The sequence below is a fragment of the Echeneis naucrates genome, chromosome 1 (assembly GCF_900963305.1).
Source record: "Echeneis naucrates chromosome 1, fEcheNa1.1, whole genome shotgun sequence".
In the NCBI taxonomy this organism is placed as follows: Eukaryota; Metazoa; Chordata; class Actinopteri; order Carangiformes; family Echeneidae; genus Echeneis; species Echeneis naucrates.
In genome coordinates, this window is record NC_042511.1 from 11,711,482 (window position 1) to 11,733,001 (window position 21,520).

A 21,520-nucleotide genomic window follows, 5' to 3' on the forward strand; every position below is an offset into this window, starting at 1 on the left:
CGTTAGACTTTTTGCCATCTATAAGAGAAGAACTCATGACTCATCAGTTTTGTTATAACTCCTTGGCAGGTGTCACAGCAGTGGACATGTGGGGAAATACTGGAGGCTCTGTTACCATTAACTGCACTTATCCAAAAAGAGAAGAAAAACTAGTCAAATACTTCTGCAAGGAAGATATAAATATGAGTTGCAAAAATGTTATTGGAACATACACTTCAAATTTCACAAAACAGGACAAATTTACTATAATAAATGATGAAAAGCAACAAGTCTACACTGTAATCATTTCCTCGCTGGGACAGGACGATGCCGGAACATACTGGTGTGCTCTGAGTTCAGTTGGTGCTCCCCTTCAGTGCAAAACTAAGATTGATCTCCACATTTTGAGTAAGTATTGAGCTGCTCTCAATTGTGTTCACAGCAAATCAACACATCACAAGGTTATATTATGATATGTTTTTCCTATTTTTCAGGCATTAAACCAGAAGAACTAACTGTTGATAGTGGGAATACGGTCCGTTTAACTTGTCACTATCCAGATAGTCACAAGACTAATATTAAATACCTGTGTAAGGGGGAGAGTCCTTTTAAGTGTGTTAGGTTAATACATACAACAGAAATAGAAAGAACCATGACTCACGGCAGGATTTTGATAAGGGATAACAAAAGACAAAAGTACTTCTACGTGTACATTAACCATGCTAGCCCAGCTGACTCTGGGACATACTGGTGTGGCTCTGACTCTGATACAAAGTGGATCCATGATGATATCACCAAAATCCACCTTCTCGTGGGTAAGTCCATTGGAATTTCATACTTAACTCAGGGTTTGACTGCAGGGCTTTTACTAGGAAAATAATATTTCAGTATTTCTGTATTGCTACATTTACTTGTCCTTATATCCATATTTAAATGGTTTTTTGGGTAAAAGAAGTTAAATGATGATGAGCCACAGAACCTGGAGTAAAAAAAAAAAAACTACAGCTGTAGATAGACAAATTTGCTGCATTTAAAACATCTGTGTGTGGGTGTTTCCCCATCTTTGCATTTATTTCCTCCCTAATCTTCACTTCCCAAATCTTATCACTTTTCATGTTTTACCCACAGCTGAAAGGCGCATCGAAAAAAAAACATCAGGCAATTCAATTTATCCAACAACGGCAAAAAAACCAGCAACAACAAATCTCCACAATGAGCATAGAGACTCTGGTGACTTTATCACTTTACTATTCACTCATATACAAACACACACTAAGCACATGCTCTCCTTCAGGTCTGAATTCAGAGGGCAACCACAATGACTGAATCTAATCTTCATCTGATTCTACTGCTGTCTCTTGGTTGCAGGCTTGATTGTCTCTGTGGTAGTGTGTCTGGGAGTGCTACTGATGGTTGTGATTGCACTAATACTGTATGGATGTAAAGTCTCTGGCACACAAGGTGAGGGTGCGAGCACGTAAAACAGGATTCCTACACATACATACTTAGTATATACACATAGTATTTGCTCTTGTCAACAAATCCCCTTTAAGTGTTGGCCTATCAAAGTACAGTTCAGTACATTTGATTCAGAAACAAATCTAGTGATTCATTGAAACATGTTTGAGTCCAAAGTGAAAATATTGCCAATGTGAGGAATCCCCTAAAGGCAGTTTTTTTCTTTTCTTCCTAAATGGCCTTTTGTTTAAACGTCTAAATGTTTTCTGTCTTAGCACGTTGTGCTCCCGTGGGGTCATCAGAGCAGACTGTAGAAGATGGACGAAACCCAGAGGTGTGTATTTGAATGTGTTTCTGTGCTTCTAAATTTTCATATGTGTACAGCACCTTCCTCACCCTCTCCTCCCCAGGAAAACCACAGAGGTCATGATTACGAGGAGATACAGGAATTGAACCAGAATGCCAGACCAAACGCCATGCCGCCGTCCGTTTATTATTCCATTGACCTTCCCACCGACTATTCCACCATCAATTTTCAGGCAGACTGTGTCCCAGCCTCAACACACAGAGCTCCACTTTCTGAGGTAGATTAAAAACAAAGGCCCCTGGCCAATGACTGCTCAGGGTGACAGCCATGCACCTGTTCGGTACAATTTAGTTAGTTAGCTTGCCTTTCATACAATTGTGTAAGTGACAATGCAACATTCAATTTTTTTCATCATTGTTGTTATTATTATTATGATAATGTTCTCAGAACCCAATAAAATATGAATCCTGCTGTCTGTACAGTGAGTCAGTCAGTGGTAGCTGTTATACATTTAGATATAATATTTAGATTTACATATACATGATACATTATAGTGGTATAAAGTCATAACTGACCTGACATATGATGCATCACTTTACCAAAGCAGCCACAGAAGTTACCGCTGTAAAACGGGAAGTGTGGTTTCATGCGGCCAGCTCATTCAGTGTCAGATGATGAGGCATTGATTAGAAGTAGTTAGAGTAGCAACTCATTTAGCTAATCCTAAATACCCACAATGCCTTGTGAAGCACCTTTGGATATTGTTTACAGAGTTAACTTTTTCAGTATTTAACTCCCTACAGAGGCTGCATCGTAGTATCTGAGGCAGCAAAGCAAACACAAATGTGATTCTCCAACAAATGTGATTCTCAGACATCAGCAATCACAGGTTTTATTTTTTCAATCCTCCGATTCGACTCATACACAAGTCTCCAGAAATGGAGCTAGACGTTGGTTGTCATGGTCACAATGATGAGCATGCCAGTGGTCAAAGTGGGGTACCTACCATAGTATAGTAAAATAAGCACTTCCTCAACATTAGATTATATTTATAGTCATAGTTCGAATAATAATAACTTTGTCCAATGTCCATGGGCAACAGAAACAACTGCTGCCTCCACATGGGTATCGAACGCTGCTCTCCTGCTTCTTAGGCCTCCGTTGTGTTGCTCCATCCATCCACTCCAACCTCGGACAAACATGGACTTTGTCATTTCACAGTCTACGTCACTGCACTTCTCATTTTCGCTCTTGTCACAATTACCACATCTGCTAGATGTCATCTAACAACAAACCAAAACTATGGGCCATATTACTCTGCAGTACAAATGACCTCCGGGCTCTTTTCTGACAGTATCACAGTGTGTGTGTCTGTTTTCATTGCATTTTACAAGCAGCCAGACATCATTTCTAGCCTCTGCTATTTCTGTAAACATATTAATATTGTCACTTTTCTAAGCTTGAAGAAATATAATGTAACATTAAAATGATAAATGTGTGTCCTCAGCACTCTCAGCTGATTGTGGCTCTTATTTAGTTTGTTAAACAAGGCTATGTAATTATTCTTTCTTGCCTGTAAGCCAGTTAACCTACCAATTAGAAAACAACACTTTGAAGTTGGACTCACTAAAAATTCTTCAATAAACTATGTGTGTGTGTGTGTTCACAGGCTACCAAGGATAGACTGGATGGGCGCTAACCTACATTAACCCTTCAATTCGCCTTGGCTTTCTGAAATTTTACAACATTCACAATTTAGAGAACAATCAATTTTTTTCTTTTCTAGTGAGATTTTTTGTAGGATTTGAAGATTTTGAGGTTGTCATGTAATATTGTTGATCTGGTCCATACCTGTCAAGTTTTGGATTTGAAAATAAGGGATATTTTCCGGCACCCGCCGCGTGCCGTCCCACCACCCCAACTAAGCTCCAGTATCCCGTACATTTTAAGACAGCTTTATGCAGCTCCACTACGTCCTGAACTTCAGCCAGCTCCTTTGTTTCCTGTCTTTCATTATTGGACATATTGATTAATCCAGGTGTGTCTGACCATTGTTGTTATGACTACTGAGGTCCATCACACCTGGATTAATCAATTTGCCCAATAATGGCAGACAGGAAACAAAGCTGGTTAAAGTTCAGGACGTAGTAGAGGCCTACCTTTGTTTGCATTGACATGCTGTGAACATTATAGCCTAAATGAAAACACAAAATGCATGACTTGTTTTGTTCATTTTCATTTTTGCCTTCTTTGTGGCGGTGCCGTCCATCATCCATCTTTGTCTTTCTCTTGCGTTGTTGTCACACTAACCTCGCGACAACTACCACCTACTCTACATGCAGTAGGTTACTGTAGCCCCGGGGTATTATTATTATTTTTAATAAATGCAGGTCAAATACGGGAAATTCCCGGGCAAAAACGGGATACTTGGCAGGTGTGGGTCTGACTGACTTCCCTTGTTTGGATTTTATTTTTCAAACAAAGACCACCACCACCATTAGCTATATTTTGTTTGGGTGTATAAACGTAATATTTAGGGAAAGTTCCTAAAAATCTACAAAATGCTGTAATACATGAATTTCCTTATAAGTGTGTATATTATATATTCTTTTAAGCTTAAATTAGATTTTTTTCCTTCTGATTTTTGTAAAAGCTGGATGTACCTGTTGGCAGCCTGCAGCTCAAACACTGAGGGAAACGATGACTATTGACACAGTCGTGACTATTTCTGGAATCTGAATGTGCTGTGTGCGTTTATTAGACTCGTCTTTCCTACTTTGTCAAAGTCCAAGTCCCCCTAAAAAAAAGGACATGTTGGTGTACACTTGTTCTGACGGACGCTCCATCTGACCAATGAGCGGGCCAGCTGCCGCTGGAGGCGGAGCCGGGCTCTCCGGCGGAGGCTGGGTGTCGCCTGACCGGATGATGGCAGAAGTTTTCGGTCTAATGTGGCCACTTTTATCATGCAATCATCCCGTTTGTGACCTCCCTGCGGGCTGTGGTCGCTGCCCAGACTCTTGACTCTCAGCCTGTTTGTGTTTTCATGACATCGAGCTCTCGGTCTGCCGGGCCGTCAGGAAACTCCTGCTTTGCCGTCGGAGCGTAGACCCCCTCCTCTCCTCCCGGCTCTTGGCTGTAGTTGGACCGGGGCAGAAGGGCAGGACAGAGCCCGCCGGGCTGGCCGAGGTGTCCGCGATGGGAAACCGGGGGATGGAAGATCTCATCCCCCTCATTAACAAGCTCCAGGACGCGTTCAGCTCCATCGGCCAGAGCTGCAACTTGGACCTGCCGCAGATAGCGGTGGTCGGCGGCCAGAGCGCAGGGAAAAGCTCCGTGCTGGAGAATTTCGTCGGGAGGTTGTACCGTTTAACTGTGATCTTAAATCCATGTAATGCTCCCAAAGTGAACCTTCCTTATAGTTGGTGGCCCGATTTGTTCCCTTAATTTCTACAATGAAAGCTTTTGCGCAAAAGTCGCCAACTAAGCACTTTTTTTACGCGCTGTGTGTCGGTGCCTCCCAGTTCCTTTTTCCCCCAAATGGATTCTTTCCATTTTGGAGCTGAGCTATTCTCGGTCGTAATTTACGCATTTTGCGCAAAAAACAGCTGTTGACTCAGAGACAAAAGTGGATTCAAACAGAGGCTTTAGTTTGACGACCCATGCCCTGAATCTGTGCTGTTAAAACCTCATTTCCTCAGCACATAAACTGACAGTCATCTGTGTGCTCAGGGATTCATAATAGGCCTCTTCTGTCAAATATTTACAAAGGCTGCCTTTCCTTGAGACTGCTTGCCCAGTGCTGTGCATGCATCTTTATGGGCTTTATGATATGTAGTCAGCGTTTTACTGTCAAGGGTGAGGGTACAAAAAGGCTCTTGTCAGGTTGGGTGAGCTCATTGTCAGATAAAAGGGTCAGTGGAGAGTCAGGCAGTAAAAATGAAAATGGCTGGATTCTGCTTTCAAAGCAGGCAAACTCTGCTCGAGGTTTTTGTGAGGGTGATGAATGAGTTTGGAGGAATTTCAATGGGCACTTGTGGGCCGTTCTTGATGATGAATAGCCAGAAATTCAACATTAATGCCATATGGTAGACTCGGCCCGCCAAGGTCAGAACAATGTGGGAAAGGCAGTTTTGAAGTCAAAATATGTGACACAAAGATTAGGATAAAATCTGGCTGTGAGGGAAGGCAAGAGGAAAAAGCTTTGCTTGTGTTGCATTTTTTTTTTACTGCCAGTGTGGAGACACAGAAATGGGAGTGCTTCACTTCCCTACATGTCAGAATGGTTGCACTTGTTGCCCAAAATATAGAGAACATCGACGAGATGGCTGTGTCTCCTGTTTTTTTTTTTTTTTTTTTCTCCCCCCCTTGCCTTTTGTCTCCAAGTCCCAAGCAGTGGCTGGGGGAGACAGTAGGCGCATTGATGTGTTAGTGCTGGGGTCATCAGTGATGTCACCAGCTGCACTGTCATGTGTATATGACACACTGGGTACCAGATACCCACACAAGGGTTTCCATGTTTCTCAGTCAGCCCACTGACTTGTAGGAGTGTAACACTGGCTGTGATGCAATGTTATCAGTTCATTTTAGTAAGACAAGGCTGCAGCGATCACTCATTTCCTTTACTGTCCAGTGTCATTTTTTCCCTTCCCACTCAATAATTTGGATCAGTGCTTCCAAAGCCACAAGATTCATTTAAGCAGTCTGAAAGAAGAGAAAAACATTTTCCTGTTGTCACAGGGTTTTTTTTTTGGTGAGGGGGATGACGAGTTTTATCTCTCCAACAAGTCACAAGAGTCAAGAGTCTTCCTTTTAAGATGTCACAAATTTAGGAGGCCTGAAGTTACACGGCAACCAGCGATCATTGTCAATATTGATTCATATTTGAATTTTTAATGAATGAAACACGCTCTGGACCCAACAGCTTCGAATAACCTTTCCTGTCAAAATATCTGATGTGGACTTTACAGTCGAGAAAGCTGAAATTCGTTCTTTAACAAAAATCCTCACGTATTGATATTTTTGCCCAGCAAATGTTTGGCAGAGATGTTTACTGAACAAATGAATCAGTGATTGAATTGATTAACTGTCTTGTTGGTAATCAACGTATTTGTGTTGTGGTTTCATAAGTCACAGGAAGAGATGAGGAAAGAGAATGGAAATCACAGTTGTGTAACATCCTGACTGCTCTGTCAGCAGTAGACAGCAGGCACAGGCTGTGCATATGTGTTCAAAGAAGTGTGCATTTTGTTTTCTGTGTGTGTATGTGTGTTTGGCCTGGTTAGTGTCTGCTAAAGCCCGACTCTTTGCCTCTGACCTGGCAAACACAGAGGCAGAAAGACAGACAGACAGACATATTATCATGGCTCAGAGAGATGTGTAGTCAGTGACCTGGAAATGATCACTGCTCGATTGAACAGTAGTTTCCATTCTCATGAACACATGTGTAACGAGGAGGGTGAACTTTTGCCCTATTCATAATGGACTGAGTTGTAAGTCAGTCTTGACCTTGTATCAATAAGAGACAGACACAGACAGAAGTCTGTGAATGTAATTACAACAAGGGACTAAATTTCGAGCTGTAACTCTCGTCTTAGTAGAGCCAGGTGTGACATGATTTGAAAATAAAATGCAAATGTGCATGCTTGTTTCTTTCTTTTCCAGATAATTTGTATTTATTGTCAGAAGCATCATGTTGCTGAGTAATTCATTTACTTGCCACAGCCTCCTCAGGCAGAAAGCCATTTGCCTGTTGCTGTTCTCTTTGTGTGAGGCCATGTGTGCTAAACTCTGCCTCTGCCTCTTCTTCAGAGACTTTTTGCCACGAGGATCTGGCATCGTCACCCGTCGTCCTCTCATCCTCCAGCTGGTTAACAGTAAAGCAGGCAAGTATGAGTCAAGCAGCTAGGGTAGAGTTTGTCCTCAAGGCTTTTCAAGAAATAAAATCTGGGGCGTCTCAAATGCAAATGCAATGTCTTTGTATCTGCCAGGCGTACACAGTGTGAACTTTTGTCTCAACACTCACTGGCTGTTAATCCATTGCTCTTGCCTGAATTGTTTTATCTGAGCAGAGTATGCAGAGTTCCTGCATTGTAAGGGCCGCAAATTTGTGGACTTCGATGAGGTCCGTCAGGAGATTGAAGCAGAGACAGACCGTCTCACTGGATCCAACAAAGGCATCTCCCCCATCCCCATCAACCTCCGGGTCTATTCCCCGAATGGTAACGGCACACACACACAGGCACGTTCATACAAAGTAGTTGTTTTTACCCTCTGTGTAACTGAGTCCTTCCTTCTTTGTTGTGTACCCATCGAAATGTCTCAGTGTTGAATCTGACCCTGATCGACCTGCCGGGGATGACCAAAGTGGCTGTGGGAGACCAGCCTGCGGATATAGAGCACCAGATCAGAGACATGCTGCTCCAGTTCATCACCAAGGAGAGCTGTCTGGTCCTCGCTGTCACCCCGGCCAACACGGACTTGGCCAACTCTGACGCCCTAAAAATAGCCAAGGAAGTGGATCCTCAGGGTAAGAGGAAGTGTGTGTATTTCTGTGTGTGTGTTCGACATTGAAGAATTCACATCTTTGTTTTGGAAGATCATATCAGAATATGTGTGTTTTTCAGATTTCTTTTCTTTTTAAATTGTTAGATCCTTTGTGTAACCCCCCCCCCCCCTCTAATTTGGCACACAGCTAATTACTCTTTTCTGTATCTCGCAGCCATTAGCACTCATCTTCTTTCCATTAATCTTTGCCTCAGTGCAGACGCCGGCTCATCCGAATAATTAACAGTTACATTATTAAAAGACTTCCTGGCAGCATAGATATGTTGAGTAAGATTAGAAGAGATGTGATTACATTTAATTATATCTGCCTTTTGCCCGTTTTTATTCAATCCAGAAGATCTAGAACCATTTCAAGCTTCAGGCTTGTAAGTGTATCTATAAATGATACTCACAGGTTAATGAGCTGTTTCACACCAACTAGTCATGTCGCAATTTGTCAACAGCCCCATCGGAACCTTAAGTTTAGTGAAGGTCACGATGGGGACTAAGGACTTAAAGACTAATTAACAGGTTAGCAGGTTAGCATGCAGAAGTAAAACTGTAAAAAAGAATCAGTATGATGAACTATGATACTTTATTTTCGCATGTTAGGATACCACATGCATGAGTCTTATTAATAACTTCGCAGCAGAAAGGTTTGGAAAGGTTCTGAAACTACAAACTTTATGGAAACCCAAACTGGATTATTAACATTCAACTGCATCACTATCATTCTACCCTGTGTGAATATTAGAGAGCAATAACAACGACACTTTGTTCTTTAGGCCTAAGGACAATTGGCGTGATCACCAAGCTGGACCTGATGGACGAAGGGACAGATGCACGGGACATCCTCGAAAACAAACTGCTGCCACTGCGCAGAGGTGAGACCACATACACTCATTTTAACCTGCCGATCGGTTCAAAGACTGGCCAAATGTTTAGAGAGGGTCTGAATTTTACACTCATGGTTTGAGAAAAAAAAAAAAAAAACCGGCCCTGCATACTGTTGCGATGGAACAGAAGTTGGTTTTTGGCACGCTTGCCGACCAAAACATGCTAACAGTCGGTTTGGATCACAATATGACGCCTGCCAGATAACACTATCACACAGTCATATCCCAACACACAGATGTCTGCAAACGAGAAGTGGTGCTCAGATATTTTATGAGCACAAACATCAGTGACATATTGGCATTGAAGTTTATGAAACTGATTCACAAATAATTAAATTTTTCCAAGTCCACATGACATAAACAACACCAGTGCACAGATCTTTGTGTTTTTCTCCCTTTTTTTTTTTCCCCCAATATCTTCTTCAGGCTACATCGGGGTGGTGAACCGCAGTCAAAAGGACATTGATGGGAAAAAAGACATCCGTGCTGCTTTGGCTGCTGAGAGGAAGTTCTTCCTGTCCCATCCTGCTTACAGGCACATTGCTGAGCGCATGGGCACACCACACCTGCAGAAGACCCTCAATCAGGTGAGACACACAACTGATCACGCACACTGTATTTCATTTATTCATTTCGAAGCACTTTTTGTAAAAAATATTATAACAATATATGTTACTATAAGAAATTTATAGGAATATAAATATTTGGTATGTGTTCATTTGTGTCTCGGGATGCTGCCACACACAAGTAACGATTGGAGAGTGCAGATAGGTTATAAACAATGTAAAAATACTCTGCTGTGATTAATACTTTGTTTTTGCACATAAGAAGTAACAAGGGGGCAAATCTATGCTCACTAAGAAATTTTAAAATCAAACCTTGTGCACTGTCCTGTTAGCCTTAGAAGAAACATGAGCCTCGGATATGTCAACCAGGTTAATATGAGATTTTCATCGGACGGAGTCTTCAGATGTATTTGTATCTTTATCTTCATCTTCTCTCTAGCAACTTACCAACCACATCCGTGACACGTTGCCAGGATTACGCAGCAAGCTGCAAAGCCAACTGTTGTCGCTGGAGAAAGAGGTGGAGGAGTACAAGAACTTCCGACCTGACGACCCTGCGCGGAAGACCAAGGCCTTACTTCAGTCAGTGCACACGCAGAGGCAGGCACACAGATCCATTCATCCAATGAGGTCTAACATTTTCCCTGTCATATGTACAATCAACAGGATGGTGCAGCAGTTTGGCGTTGACTTTGAGAAGTGCATTGAGGGGTCTGGAGATCAGGTAGACACCTCCAACCTGTCAGGTGGAGCCAAGATCAACCGTATCTTTCACGAGCGCTTTCCCTTCGAGCTGGTGAAGGTGACTATTGCTGTGATTTCAGTAACATCAGCATTTCTACATTTCACATAAAAATGAATCACAAGTCACCTAGATGCATATTATATTATGACATGTGAAAGGCTTGTTTCTCTGAGCCCTTAGATAAAGTGTTGAAGTGATGTGTCAGTCTCGTGTGGCCATATTGCCTTATCATCTTTTTGCACTGCATCTTAGATGGAGTTTGATGAGAAGGAGCTAAGGAAAGAGATCAGCTATGCCATCAAGAACATCCATGGAGTCAGGCAAGTGGAGATAAACAAACGGGGAAAAAAAAATACAGCATTTGTCCCACAATATGTGCCACTTTTTCTGTTTGCCCATTCAAAGTCTTATCTGCGCTCAAGTGTCAGTGTCCATCCCTTTGTTTCTTGACATTCTTTAGTGTGCTACCCAGTCTGTCTGTCTGTCTTCCACTCAACTTCCTCCAGTTGTTCCTCCGCTACTCCTCACGTGGTCTTCCACAATATCTGTCTGCTCACGTCTTCCCTGCCTGTATGTCTGTCTCACACTCTTCCTGTGTGTCTTTCTGTCCCCCTCACCTGGTCCATGTCTCCATGTCTGTCTTGTCTGTATGTCCTTCAGGACAGGCCTGTTCACCCCAGACCTGGCATTTGAGGCCATTGTGAAAAAGCAGATCATTAAGCTGAAAGAGCCCTGTGTGAAATGCATCGACCTGGTCATCCAGGAACTCATCAACACAGTCAGACAGTGCACTAATAAGGTATCACTGCATGGTCTCCTGCCTCGTCCACGTCCACAGAGACCAACCAGCTTCCGTTCTACCGTGGGCCTTTTTTACAGCACATGGTTTTATTTGGGGGCGGGTTTTTTTTTTTTTTTTTTTTTTTAACTATTCATTGACAAATATGAGACGAATTGAGGAACTTTTCACAGCTTTTCTCCCAAATTGAAATCTGCTGACATAGTTGAATGCCCTGGCTGCACTGGGGTGGTGTCTCTGAGAGGCTGTGTGATCAGAAGCAGACAGGCTGTTATGCATCCCTATAGGTTCATCGCAGAACAAACTGCAGATTATAGCTTAAACAACAGTCTACAGCCAAACCAGTGGCTCAGGCACCGTGTTGTTTCAGCTAAATGTCAATGTGAAAACGTCACATTTGCTCATTTAGGAATCAAGTAGTTGTGTGTGCGTGTGAGGGACGACAGTAAAGTTTCACTGCAGCAGGAAACGTTGGTGTTGAGTTTTAAACACTTAATGTATAAAACGAGCCAAAGTGCACAGAGATCACGTGAAGACACGTAATGTGGCCATGCAAACCTGCTGGTGTGGAGCATGTCATCTTTGACAAGTGTGCCATTTGTTATTTAGAACTGACTGCAAAATAGAGCTGGAAATGGGGAAATAAAATAGTTTTTGGTAAGCAAATGTTTAAGTTGAAATTCTGACCAGACATTGTCAATAGATGTAAAGTTAAAGGACCAACAAAGTAGTTTGGATTTATTTAATAAGCTTAGAAATATATATCATGACAATTTGTCCATTAGCTTTTGTTGATATATTTTATCCTGGACACAATTTTTAGAAAGATAGTATCACACTGCTGGCACGGCTAAAAGCTGTTGCCTGAATATGCACACGTATGGGGAAGCAGGAACTGCAGTGAACACAGTTGCGAATCTGCAGCTTGTTTTTGTTCTGAACATGATGTAACTTACCAGATTCTTTTGTTTCCTATCAGATTCCCGATCTTCCACTTTCTTTTCCTTCTTGGAACTCTTTCTGTACCCCCAAACTGTCTCATCTAACATGGAATTCTTTTTTTCTACCACTGTTAATTTTTCCTCACCATGGCCCATGCTGCTCCTCTTCCTCCTTCACCTGACATTAAACATCCAACTCCCATCACCACAGGACAGGCCTGTTCACCCCTGACTTGGCGTTTGAGGCTATAGTGAAAAAGCAGGTCATTAAGCTGAAAGACCCCTGTCTGAAATGCGTTGACCTCGTCGTCACCGAGCTTGTCGCCCTGATCAGGAAGTGCACTGAAAAGGTAAACAGGAGCAGCAGAGAGACAAGCTTTTAAAATGCAAGGAGAAGAGAGTGGAGGGAAAATGAACCGAAAAGAGTAACGGAAGAAAGACAGAAAAGAGACAAAAGTCAATCAAATGAACTAACTTGTCCTTGTCAAGTTTTGTTGATTGTGACTCCTCTGTGCTGCTTTAAGGCTTCACTCAGCTCCCACCTCACCCTGTGGTTCCTCTGAAATGAGAAATGTAGGAAACCTTCCCAGTTCTGATCCCAGACCCTTCCAGCCCACTTACCCCATCAGCACTGAGATCTGTGATTTAACAACCCCTCACCCCGCCTCACTTATCAAATCAAATCCCAACCCTCTGACACCATGAAATTTGGCTGATTAAAAATGACACAACTGTGGCTGTTTTTCACCCTGCCTTATTAGAGGAGATTGTATGTATTTTTCCTGTGACACACCCCTTTCTGCATGATAAAGAGCCCACTAGACCTCACCCTAATCGTCGCCTCTTTCTAGACTTCAACCTGCCTTTTGTCATTGTCCTTATCTTATTGACTGAGACTCGCTAGCAGCTTGAGATATCAATCTGCCAACGCTGATTTTAATTCACAGTTAATTTTCGCGTCCGGACGGGAGATCTCAAGCTGATGGTGAACTCGGCGCATGACTCCTGTGCCTTCATATACTGTATCATATGTCTTGCCTTGTCTGTTTTTCTTTGTTGTATATTTACTGAGAGTGGTTGGGTGTAACTGTAACTTGTGTAAAGTCAATTGTGTAAGCACAGCATCTGCAGCAGTGATTGTGTATGTTTTGTTTTTGTTTGTTTGTTTTTTTTTGGGGGGTGGGGGGGCATGTGTGTCTGTAGCTCGGGTCGTATCCTCGATTGAGGGAAGAGACAGAGAGAATCGTCACCACCTACATCAGAGAGCGAGACAGCAAGACCAAAGACCAGGTCTGTGTGTGTGTGTGTGTGTGTGTGTGTGTGTGAGAGAGAGACAGAGTAAGGAAAGCAGTGGACTTGCTCATTATTTGTGTTTGTAACGCATTTCATGTCCTGCCTGTCAGGTGCTGCTCTTGATTGACATTGAGCTCTCCTACATCAACACTAACCATGAGGACTTCATTGGATTTGCCAAGTAAGACACTAATGAATGACTTTGATCAGGGTCAGCAGAGATGGAGGTCGATCAGCAGATCGTCTGCCTTCCATGCTCCTCAACATCCTAAAAAAGAAACAAATAAAGAAAAATCGAATGTTGGGATAGTAATGTTTTATGTCAGATTGGATGGAAACTAAGCTCACGTGAAATAACTAAAACGCACAGAGAAAACTGACTCATCATCACTACAACCTGACTGACACTTGATAACTTAAAGTACGGTCCATGAAAAACACACTGGCCAGTGCTCCCTGGTGGCCAGACCATATAACTACATTACTGTCAAAAAATATCTTTTGGATTCCTTTACTGTCAAGGCTCGTTGTCATTCATAACTGTTTGTATTGCAAAAGTACAAAGTCATGACAAAGCAAGAATTTTCAGCAGCACTGTGCAAAAGTTGGGTTTTTGTGAAGTTGTATAGGCTTTGTATGAACAATGAGCTTTCTCTGCTACAGGTAGGGTATAAACTTATCACATACGTTCTGTCTCTGTGACTTTGGGTACGAACAAACATGAAGTGTGAGTGATGATATGATATATAATTATACAGACTGTAGACTGCGTATCACTGACTATAAAGATGTTACCTGTTTGGATAGAAGATCAGTGAGAGTAGATTAACGATTACATCATTGTTCAAGCAGAAATGTCCAACATCTCTCATTTATCAGGGATTTTCTCTTTTTTCTTTGTCTTCAAATGAGTTATTCAAAGACATTACCGTGGAACTTAAGAACTTTTGATGGGTGGTTTTTAATATCAAAATGACAGAGTACAAATCTAACTAATGAGAAGCATCATAAGTGATATAGTGAATAGATAAATACATGAATCATCACATGGTTTTACGACCCCTTTAATCGCGCTTTCCTTTGCTCTGCTTTGGACGTGTTGTATTTCTTACAGCTGAGTTCATGTCTTTCTCCTGCAGTGCCCAGCAAAGGACTGCTGCTAACGCTACCAAGAAGAGAGTCATGCCCAATCAGGTGATCAAAAACACGCACATACACCGCATCATAGGAGCTGTTGCATCCCCTGTTTTTTTTTTTTTAATTATTATTATTTTATAATTTTTTTTATATCTTGTTCTTTCTGTTGTCGTCTCAGCCCGTCTGACAGCGCCTGTCGTTGCTGCCCTTTGTTGCTTCACATTTACATACTCTTGTCTGTCCCCTCTTGTCTCTTCTCTTTATTTCCATTTCCTCTTTCTCCTGTTCCTCCTTTTTAAGGCCCAGGGAGAGATTCTTGTAAGTACCGTACCCCCTGCACCTTCATTTGTCACTTTTTTATTGGTTGGGTAGGGAAGACAACGTCATTCTGACAATGTTGATAAACCGCGTTTGTGCTAAACGATGGAGGTATAGGGAAGTGAAACAGTCACACTCATGGTGGTATTCCGAGAACCAGACCCCCCCCCCCCTTCAAATGGTGGCCAATTATCACAATGAAACAAATAATTTTTTACTTATTTCTTACTTATTAAGTTAGTGAAACAACTTTTGGAACTTTTAAAAAAGAAAATGAGATGGTTGGCATTTTCATCTGGAGATAAAACAGACTAAATAAAACATCTGCAGGGTAAATAAGATCCAGCACCATTGTTCCTGTATATGGTGAACCTATGTTGGGCAGTACCTGAATGCAGGTGATGCTGGCCCAGAGAGCTCTACACACTGCAGCTTAAAAAAACACACAGAAATGGACAAAACATCATCATTCAACAAATGCGCTGCCAGTACTGCCAAAACAGTAAAAAGCGATGAACCAGGCTGGAGTGCACATTGTAAGGTTTGAAGTTAACAGCATGGAATAACCTGAGTGTCCCAGGTTGGGTTCATTATTAGTAAAATATAATTTAATGGGGCAATTTCTTGCAGAGACAGTAAAACAGGCGAATTACATACAACACATGCCCAAATGTTGCACAGTTCTGTGACAGATTAGGTGGAAAAAAAATATATTACAGCAAATGATTGAACTCACTTTGCTTAGTAATATCAGTGAAAGGGAGCACTATCACTTAGTTCAGGCAGCTCACATCGCAAGTGGCTGGCTGACAAATGCACAAGCCCTTTGAGCGGAAAAGTTGCTGGTTCAATTCCTGGCTGGTAAGACGTCATGTCTTCCTGCATGTCTTAATTCTCCTTTCCTTCCTCTCTACACTGCACATAATAGAGGCCAAAAAATATTTCAGCTGTCACAATACACCTACAACTTAACACAAGACAATTGGGTATCATCAGTACAAGCATGTCAGCGTATGTTTAAGTGGAGCACGTAGCACCACAGGATGGTCTCTACTCTATAAACACCACCTGCAGTGAGGCAGTATATGTTCAGAGCCCACCATGGCCGAGGGTGTGTTGGAAGATACGCTGGCTGAAATCAGTGAAGGTCGTTGTCTCATCCCTCAGCAGCATAATGCTGTCTGAACTCAGAGCTGCCTGGATCTTCAGCTCCATTTGACACTGAAGTCAATAGCGAGTGCAAGGCCATTAATGGATTTCAGAGGAGTATTTTGTTGCTTTGAAGTGCAAGTAAATCTTTCAAAATTGGAGTTCTGTTTTGGAGAGCTTGGATGCATGAGTTTGCACCGTTGATCTACGCAAAGGCCCTTTAGCAGTGCTATCTCAGGAATCTTGTCATGAATGGGTGAATGGGTTTTGAAATGTTCAGTGCTGATTTCTGAAACTTCACCCTTATGATGCATGTGATCTCATGTAACGGCACTGGAGGTTCGTTGTTGTGGCTTTCCTGCCTCTGGCACTCAGTCAAGCTCAGGCCCAGTAGTGAAACAATGCACCCGGTGCCTGTCATAGAAAGTCTGAACACTGGTCTGGTCCAGGTTGTGACTCAAGATCTCCTGCAACAGGGAGGCCTGGGAATACAAAGGTCACACTCAGGTATCAACACATTGTAGTGGAGAGTAGTAAATATAGAACTATGAATATCTGATTCAGCCTATTAATGTCTTTGGTATCTGGTCTGATGGTGCTCAACAGCATTTAATTGTGTTTTTGCATCAAAAGCTCGCACAAAATTATTTATTTTGGTGGCTCAACAGCTGAGCAACTCACAACAGCACAATCATTGGACTAGTCTGGCTTTACAGCTGATGGCTACTGTATACTGTACTGATCAAGCACACGTAGGATTAGCCTATAGCTTGAGCTTCGAGGTCATTGTAAGTCAGTATTGCTAAACTGGAGAAATCGCTTTATAGACAGCAGGAAAATCTTAAATTGCAGCAGTTCAACTCAAGCACTGGGAGAAACTCAGTGAGGTGACTGGTGAGGTGGCAAAAGGCTGACTATCCACTTGTATCATACATTCATGTTTGGTCATCACTGAAATGAGGGTGCTTCACATGTCTGCTGCTTACCTTCCCTGAGTGTCTCTTCCCTTTGTGTCCTTGTTGGTCAGTCTGGCAAAGTGAGGGATGCAGAGAAGGTGACTTTTAATTGGAATTTGTCATCATTTGTTTTTATGCTGTACTTGTGTTTCTACTGTAGGATTTTTTTTTTCCTTTGAATGAGGTATACTGTATTTGCACGGTTGTTTTCATGTGCTGCTTTTATCGTTGCTGTGATGTTTCTGTGCACGTGCACAGTATGCTATATATTTTGGGGTTTCATTTGTTTTCAAATGTGCATTTGCTTGCTTTAGATGAATCCCTCTCCTGAGGTGTGTAGTTTAGTCAACTGTTGGACTCTCGCATGCAGGTGATCCGCAGAGGCTGGCTCACCATCAATATCAGCATCATGAAGGGCGGATCCAGGGACTACTGGTTTGTCCTAACTGCTGAGTCTCTTTCCTGGTACAAAGATGAGGAAGTAAGTCTGCTTATAGGACAGTCATAGCTTAATCACATTTTTTTATAGTATATTCATAGTAGTGCCCAAGTGTTGCATTATGACTGTATCACGTCATTATGTGCCGCAGTATTATTCTGAAGTGAATTGTTATTTTCTTTGTAATAGTTTTCTGTTCCCCTATTATATAAATACTACATTGCTGCATGGCTTTGTCAGGAGAAAGAGAAGAAGTACATGCTGCCTCTGGACAACCTGAAGCTGAGAGATGTGGAGAAAGGCTTCATGTCCAGCAAACACGTCTTTGCCATTTTCAATACGGAGCAGAGGTACAGATCCTGCCGTGTCCTAAAACGATGTTTCTGCCATTGGGCTGTTTGCGTCTGGTTAATGGTTATGCTTGTATGCCGTGCAGGAATGTGTACAAAGACCTGCGCCAGATCGAACTGGCATGTGACACTCAGGAGGATGTTGACAGCTGGAAGGCTTCGTTCCTCCGGGCTGGTGTTTACCCAGAGAAAGACCAGGTATGCAGGGGTGTGTTGACATCTTAAATGGAGCCTCAGGATGTTTAACAGTAAGTTGACTGCATCATTTTAGGAAAAGTCAGGCTGCTCAGGTAGGTATGCAGAAACCTACTCCACAATGACACAGTCATGAATGTGCGTTACTTTTTGTTGAATATGCTGCTCTGCTGGCCGGGATTTTCTTTGGTATAAACCAAAATGTTCCGGTGTTGTTTCAGTGAATGCGTCTACATTTTCTTCTTTCACTTCCTCCTCTAGCCTGAGAATGAAGATGCGATGAATCCCAGCGACACCGTGTCCATGGACCCGCAGCTGGAGCGCCAAGTGGAGACCATCCGCAACCTTGTGGACTCCTACATCGGCATTGTCAACAAGTCCATCAGAGACCTCATGCCCAAGACCATCATGCACCTCATGATCAACAGTGTACATTTTGTGCTTCATCTCTTTTCACACTCAGATCAAGAGAAGTAATGTAGGTCTGTGTATTTTCCAAACTAAATCCACCGCGCTCCTTTCCTGCTTCCTCTGTCGTCTCCAGGCAAAGGACTTCATCCACTCTGAGCTGCTAGCCTACCTGTACTCCGCTGGAGACCAGGGCAGCTTGATGGAGGAGTCGGCAGAGCAGGCGCAGAGGAGAGACGAGATGCTGAGGATGTACCATGCTCTGAAGGAGGCCCTGGTCATCATCGGAGACATAAGCACCACCACCATTTCTACCCCTGTGCCTCCCCCAGTAGATGATACCTGGATAGCCAAGGAGCCAAGGTACAAAATTCGTATTTAAAAAAAAAACTCAATTCAAACTGACAGGTGAGCACAAGAAAATGTTATTTTAATAATATAGTTAGAAACACATTTTAGTTTCAGCAACAAAAAAGTGTCAAAATACACTTTTAAACTTATAAAGAGGATAAATGCCTTTTGTTTGACTACAAAATTGATGCAATCTGGAAGAAAAAAAAAAATTCAGCACACTCAGTGAGAACACAAACCTACATAATTATTCACTGTATCCAGCAGGGGTCCTCCAGTCACTGTTGATTTATTTTTTCATTTTTCATGCTCAGACAACGCAGACAATTGCTGCTCTTAGCTCTGACTCAAATTCAAGTAATTCATTTTGACTCAGCCTTGAACATATACAAGTCTGCAAAGAAAACGTTTAAGGATCTTCACTCTGTGTTCAGCCGATTATAATATCAGAATAGGTGCAGTTTATCCAGGCTAATTTCATTAAGGTGAGGGTCAAATAAACAGAAATGTAAGAAATGCATCTTTAAAGTTAGTAGTAACATGATTGGTTAGTAGTCATGTTAGTCAATGGATTTAAAGTGCTTTTCTAACTTTTTACTTCAAAGCATCCTGACCTTGTTTTTCAGTCCACCAGCATCCCGCCCAGCCTCAGCAACAGCGGTCCCTCCCAGTCGGCCCCCAGCGGTGAGGGGGCCCACCCCTGGCCCCCCGGCCCCCCTCAACGCCTCACCGGCCTTTGGGGTACCGCCTGTGCCCTCGCGGCCGGGCCCTCCGCTGGGACAAACCGCTTACACTGCCGATACCAACTCAGTGCCTCTTGTCCCTTCAAGACCAGCCCGTGTGCCTCCAGCACTGCCGCCGGGGATCCCCAGGTAAAAGCCTCACACACACACACAATACAGAGCTATTTGGCGCTTTGGTTTTGCTGGTGAAGGGTTGTTCTGTATGATTATCTCATGATATTTTTGCCTTGCATGTTTCATCCCTCCCTCCCTCCCCACTACCTCCCCTCCTCTCTCTCACCTCTCTTCCTGTAGCAGAAGACCCCCAGCTGCTCCCAACCGACCCACTGTCATACGTCCTTCAGAGCCCTCCCTGCTTGACTAGAAAGCCAGCCACACATTCGCAAACAAATTTCTTTTTGTTTACACTTTTCTACTTCTCTTGAGCAAAGATACTCATGAAACACTTTTTCATGTTTTTCATATTCCTGTAACTACATTGTCCCACTGAATCTGAGGAGCTGAGGCCCTTTCAATGTGCATTTCGTTTTTAATTTCATTTTTAATTTTGACTTTTAATATGCTGAAATTTTCTGCACCCAGTTTTATGAAAAGGGATACATTCGATGAGTGTATTGACTTAAAATTTATAAATTAAGGCAAGATTCAATTGGAAATTTATTGTCTTAAACCAAGATACTTTTTATATAATAGTTTTAGAATAAATTTTTTGTGGATTGTATACTTGCTAATATTTTGTCAGTGCTCTTACACACTAAGAATTTCATTAAGTAAGCAGCACTTTTTGATAAAGTCCTTTCTCTTGCCTTTGTTGTTTGTTAGTTCAAAGTCAACCTTCAAATGAGCTCATTAAAATCGGACTGACCAATTGAATTTGTATGCTTCAACGTTTTAGCTAATTACTTTATTACAATTTTTTTTCTCTCTCTCACACATAGTTAGGCTTTAGTATTTCTCCTATTTGGACCAATTAAATATGAGACAGGAGGACAAGGGCTGAGGAGAGGCACCGCAGCAGAGGGATATCTTCTGGTGTATTACAGATAATGATACAGTTGTTGTTGAAGAATGACCTTGCACAGCCAAACATCCTCAGACAGTTATTTCCCACTGCTTGGTGGAAAAAAAATGTATCAAGCAAAAATAGAGTTCTATAATTACTTCGTAAATTGTCATCTCAAAAAGCCAGTGATAACAAAATAAATAAATAAACTCTTGTAAGAACAAAGGGCCTCGCTTTCAGAAAATGTACAAAGTGATGGACTGAATAAAAAGGTGAAAAAAGAGGGTGTGGTGCATGTTCTTGCTGTTATTTCCTTCGTTCCTTTTCCTTTTCTCACACTTCGGTGCACAGTTTCCCCGCCCTGACAGTGACAAGACAGCAGATGCTTCCTCCCTCTCTGCTATTCAATCAGTGTGTAGTTCAGGTCAAGACTGTCTGATTTGAAGGGCAGTCAATTGAAGAAAGCTGTGGAGGACTAGAGCTTTTCACTTTTCTGTGTGCAGCCTGGCGTGACCTGCTGCATTTGCTGTATGATGGAGCTGTGTGTTGCCACAGTAACCGTGGTTGCCAATGGCAACACACAATTAAGATACTGTTCACATGTTGGGTTTGGGGCTGTTTGTATGCCTGCACCGAAAACAAATAAAGGCATGCAGTCTCACTCACCTGTTTTCCCTTTCCTGTGTTTTTATTACCAATTCACTTATGAGAAACTGACCGAAAAATTTCTCACACAGGCGACCGCCACAAGTTCCCTCCCGTCCCAATCACTGGTGACGGAAACAGATGTTGTCCACCCACACTTGGACTGAGGGGGGCTCAGTCAGCATGAGCTGGAGAAGTCTGCTCCATGTGATGCACCAAAAGCTCTAGAGCCGTTCCCAGTGTAACATAGTTTGACACTAAGGAAGGGAACCGGGCAGAAATACTGGATCTGCAATATT

The 21,520-nt window shown here is 42.4% G+C and overlaps 1 protein-coding gene across 7 annotated transcripts; it reads left to right on the top strand.

Annotated features, from left to right (window-relative positions):
• The first annotated feature begins 1,359 nt into the window (after positions 1 to 1,359).
• Positions 1,360 to 21,205, top strand: dnm2b (dynamin 2b). 7 transcript variants are annotated; one of them, XM_029501634.1, is made up of 22 exons: positions 1,360 to 1,440; positions 1,713 to 1,771; positions 1,848 to 2,021; positions 7,553 to 7,626; positions 7,813 to 7,962; positions 8,067 to 8,270; positions 9,073 to 9,171; positions 9,610 to 9,770; positions 10,189 to 10,331; positions 10,416 to 10,551; positions 10,747 to 10,814; positions 11,155 to 11,293; positions 13,438 to 13,524; positions 13,638 to 13,708; positions 14,667 to 14,721; positions 17,458 to 17,568; positions 17,767 to 17,876; positions 17,963 to 18,074; positions 18,333 to 18,500; positions 18,616 to 18,842; positions 19,457 to 19,702; positions 19,868 to 21,205. In XM_029501634.1, the coding sequence occupies exons 3-22, from the start codon at positions 1,897 to 1,899 to the stop codon at positions 19,935 to 19,937; spliced, it is 2,556 nt and encodes an 851-aa protein (XP_029357494.1). In that variant the 5' UTR covers positions 1,360 to 1,440; positions 1,713 to 1,771; positions 1,848 to 1,896; the 3' UTR covers positions 19,938 to 21,205. The 7 variants fall into 7 exon arrangements, with proteins under 7 accessions (XP_029357494.1, XP_029357325.1, XP_029357409.1 ...); XM_029501465.1 differs by lacking the exons at positions 1,360 to 1,440; positions 1,713 to 1,771; positions 1,848 to 2,021 and adding exons at positions 4,668 to 5,100; positions 14,971 to 14,982; XM_029501549.1 differs by lacking the exons at positions 1,360 to 1,440; positions 1,713 to 1,771; positions 1,848 to 2,021 and adding exons at positions 4,668 to 5,100; positions 14,971 to 14,982 and having other exon boundaries at positions 19,871 to 21,205.
• Positions 21,206 to 21,520: the final 315 nt, after the last annotated feature.

What these genes read in the sequence shown, in the direction of transcription:
- dnm2b (XM_029501465.1), top strand. Translation starts at nt 4,940, where the DNA reads ATGGGAAACCGGGGGATGGAAGATCTCATCCCCCTCATTAACAAGCTC. An exon ending in TTTACCCAGAGAAAGACCAG is followed by an intron (nt 18,075 to 18,332) that starts GTATGCAGGGGT and finishes TTCCTCCTCTAG; the next exon opens with CCTGAGAATGAAGATGCGAT. An exon ending in TGCACCTCATGATCAACAGT is followed by an intron (nt 18,501 to 18,615) that starts GTACATTTTGTG and finishes TGTCGTCTCCAG; the next exon opens with GCAAAGGACTTCATCCACTC.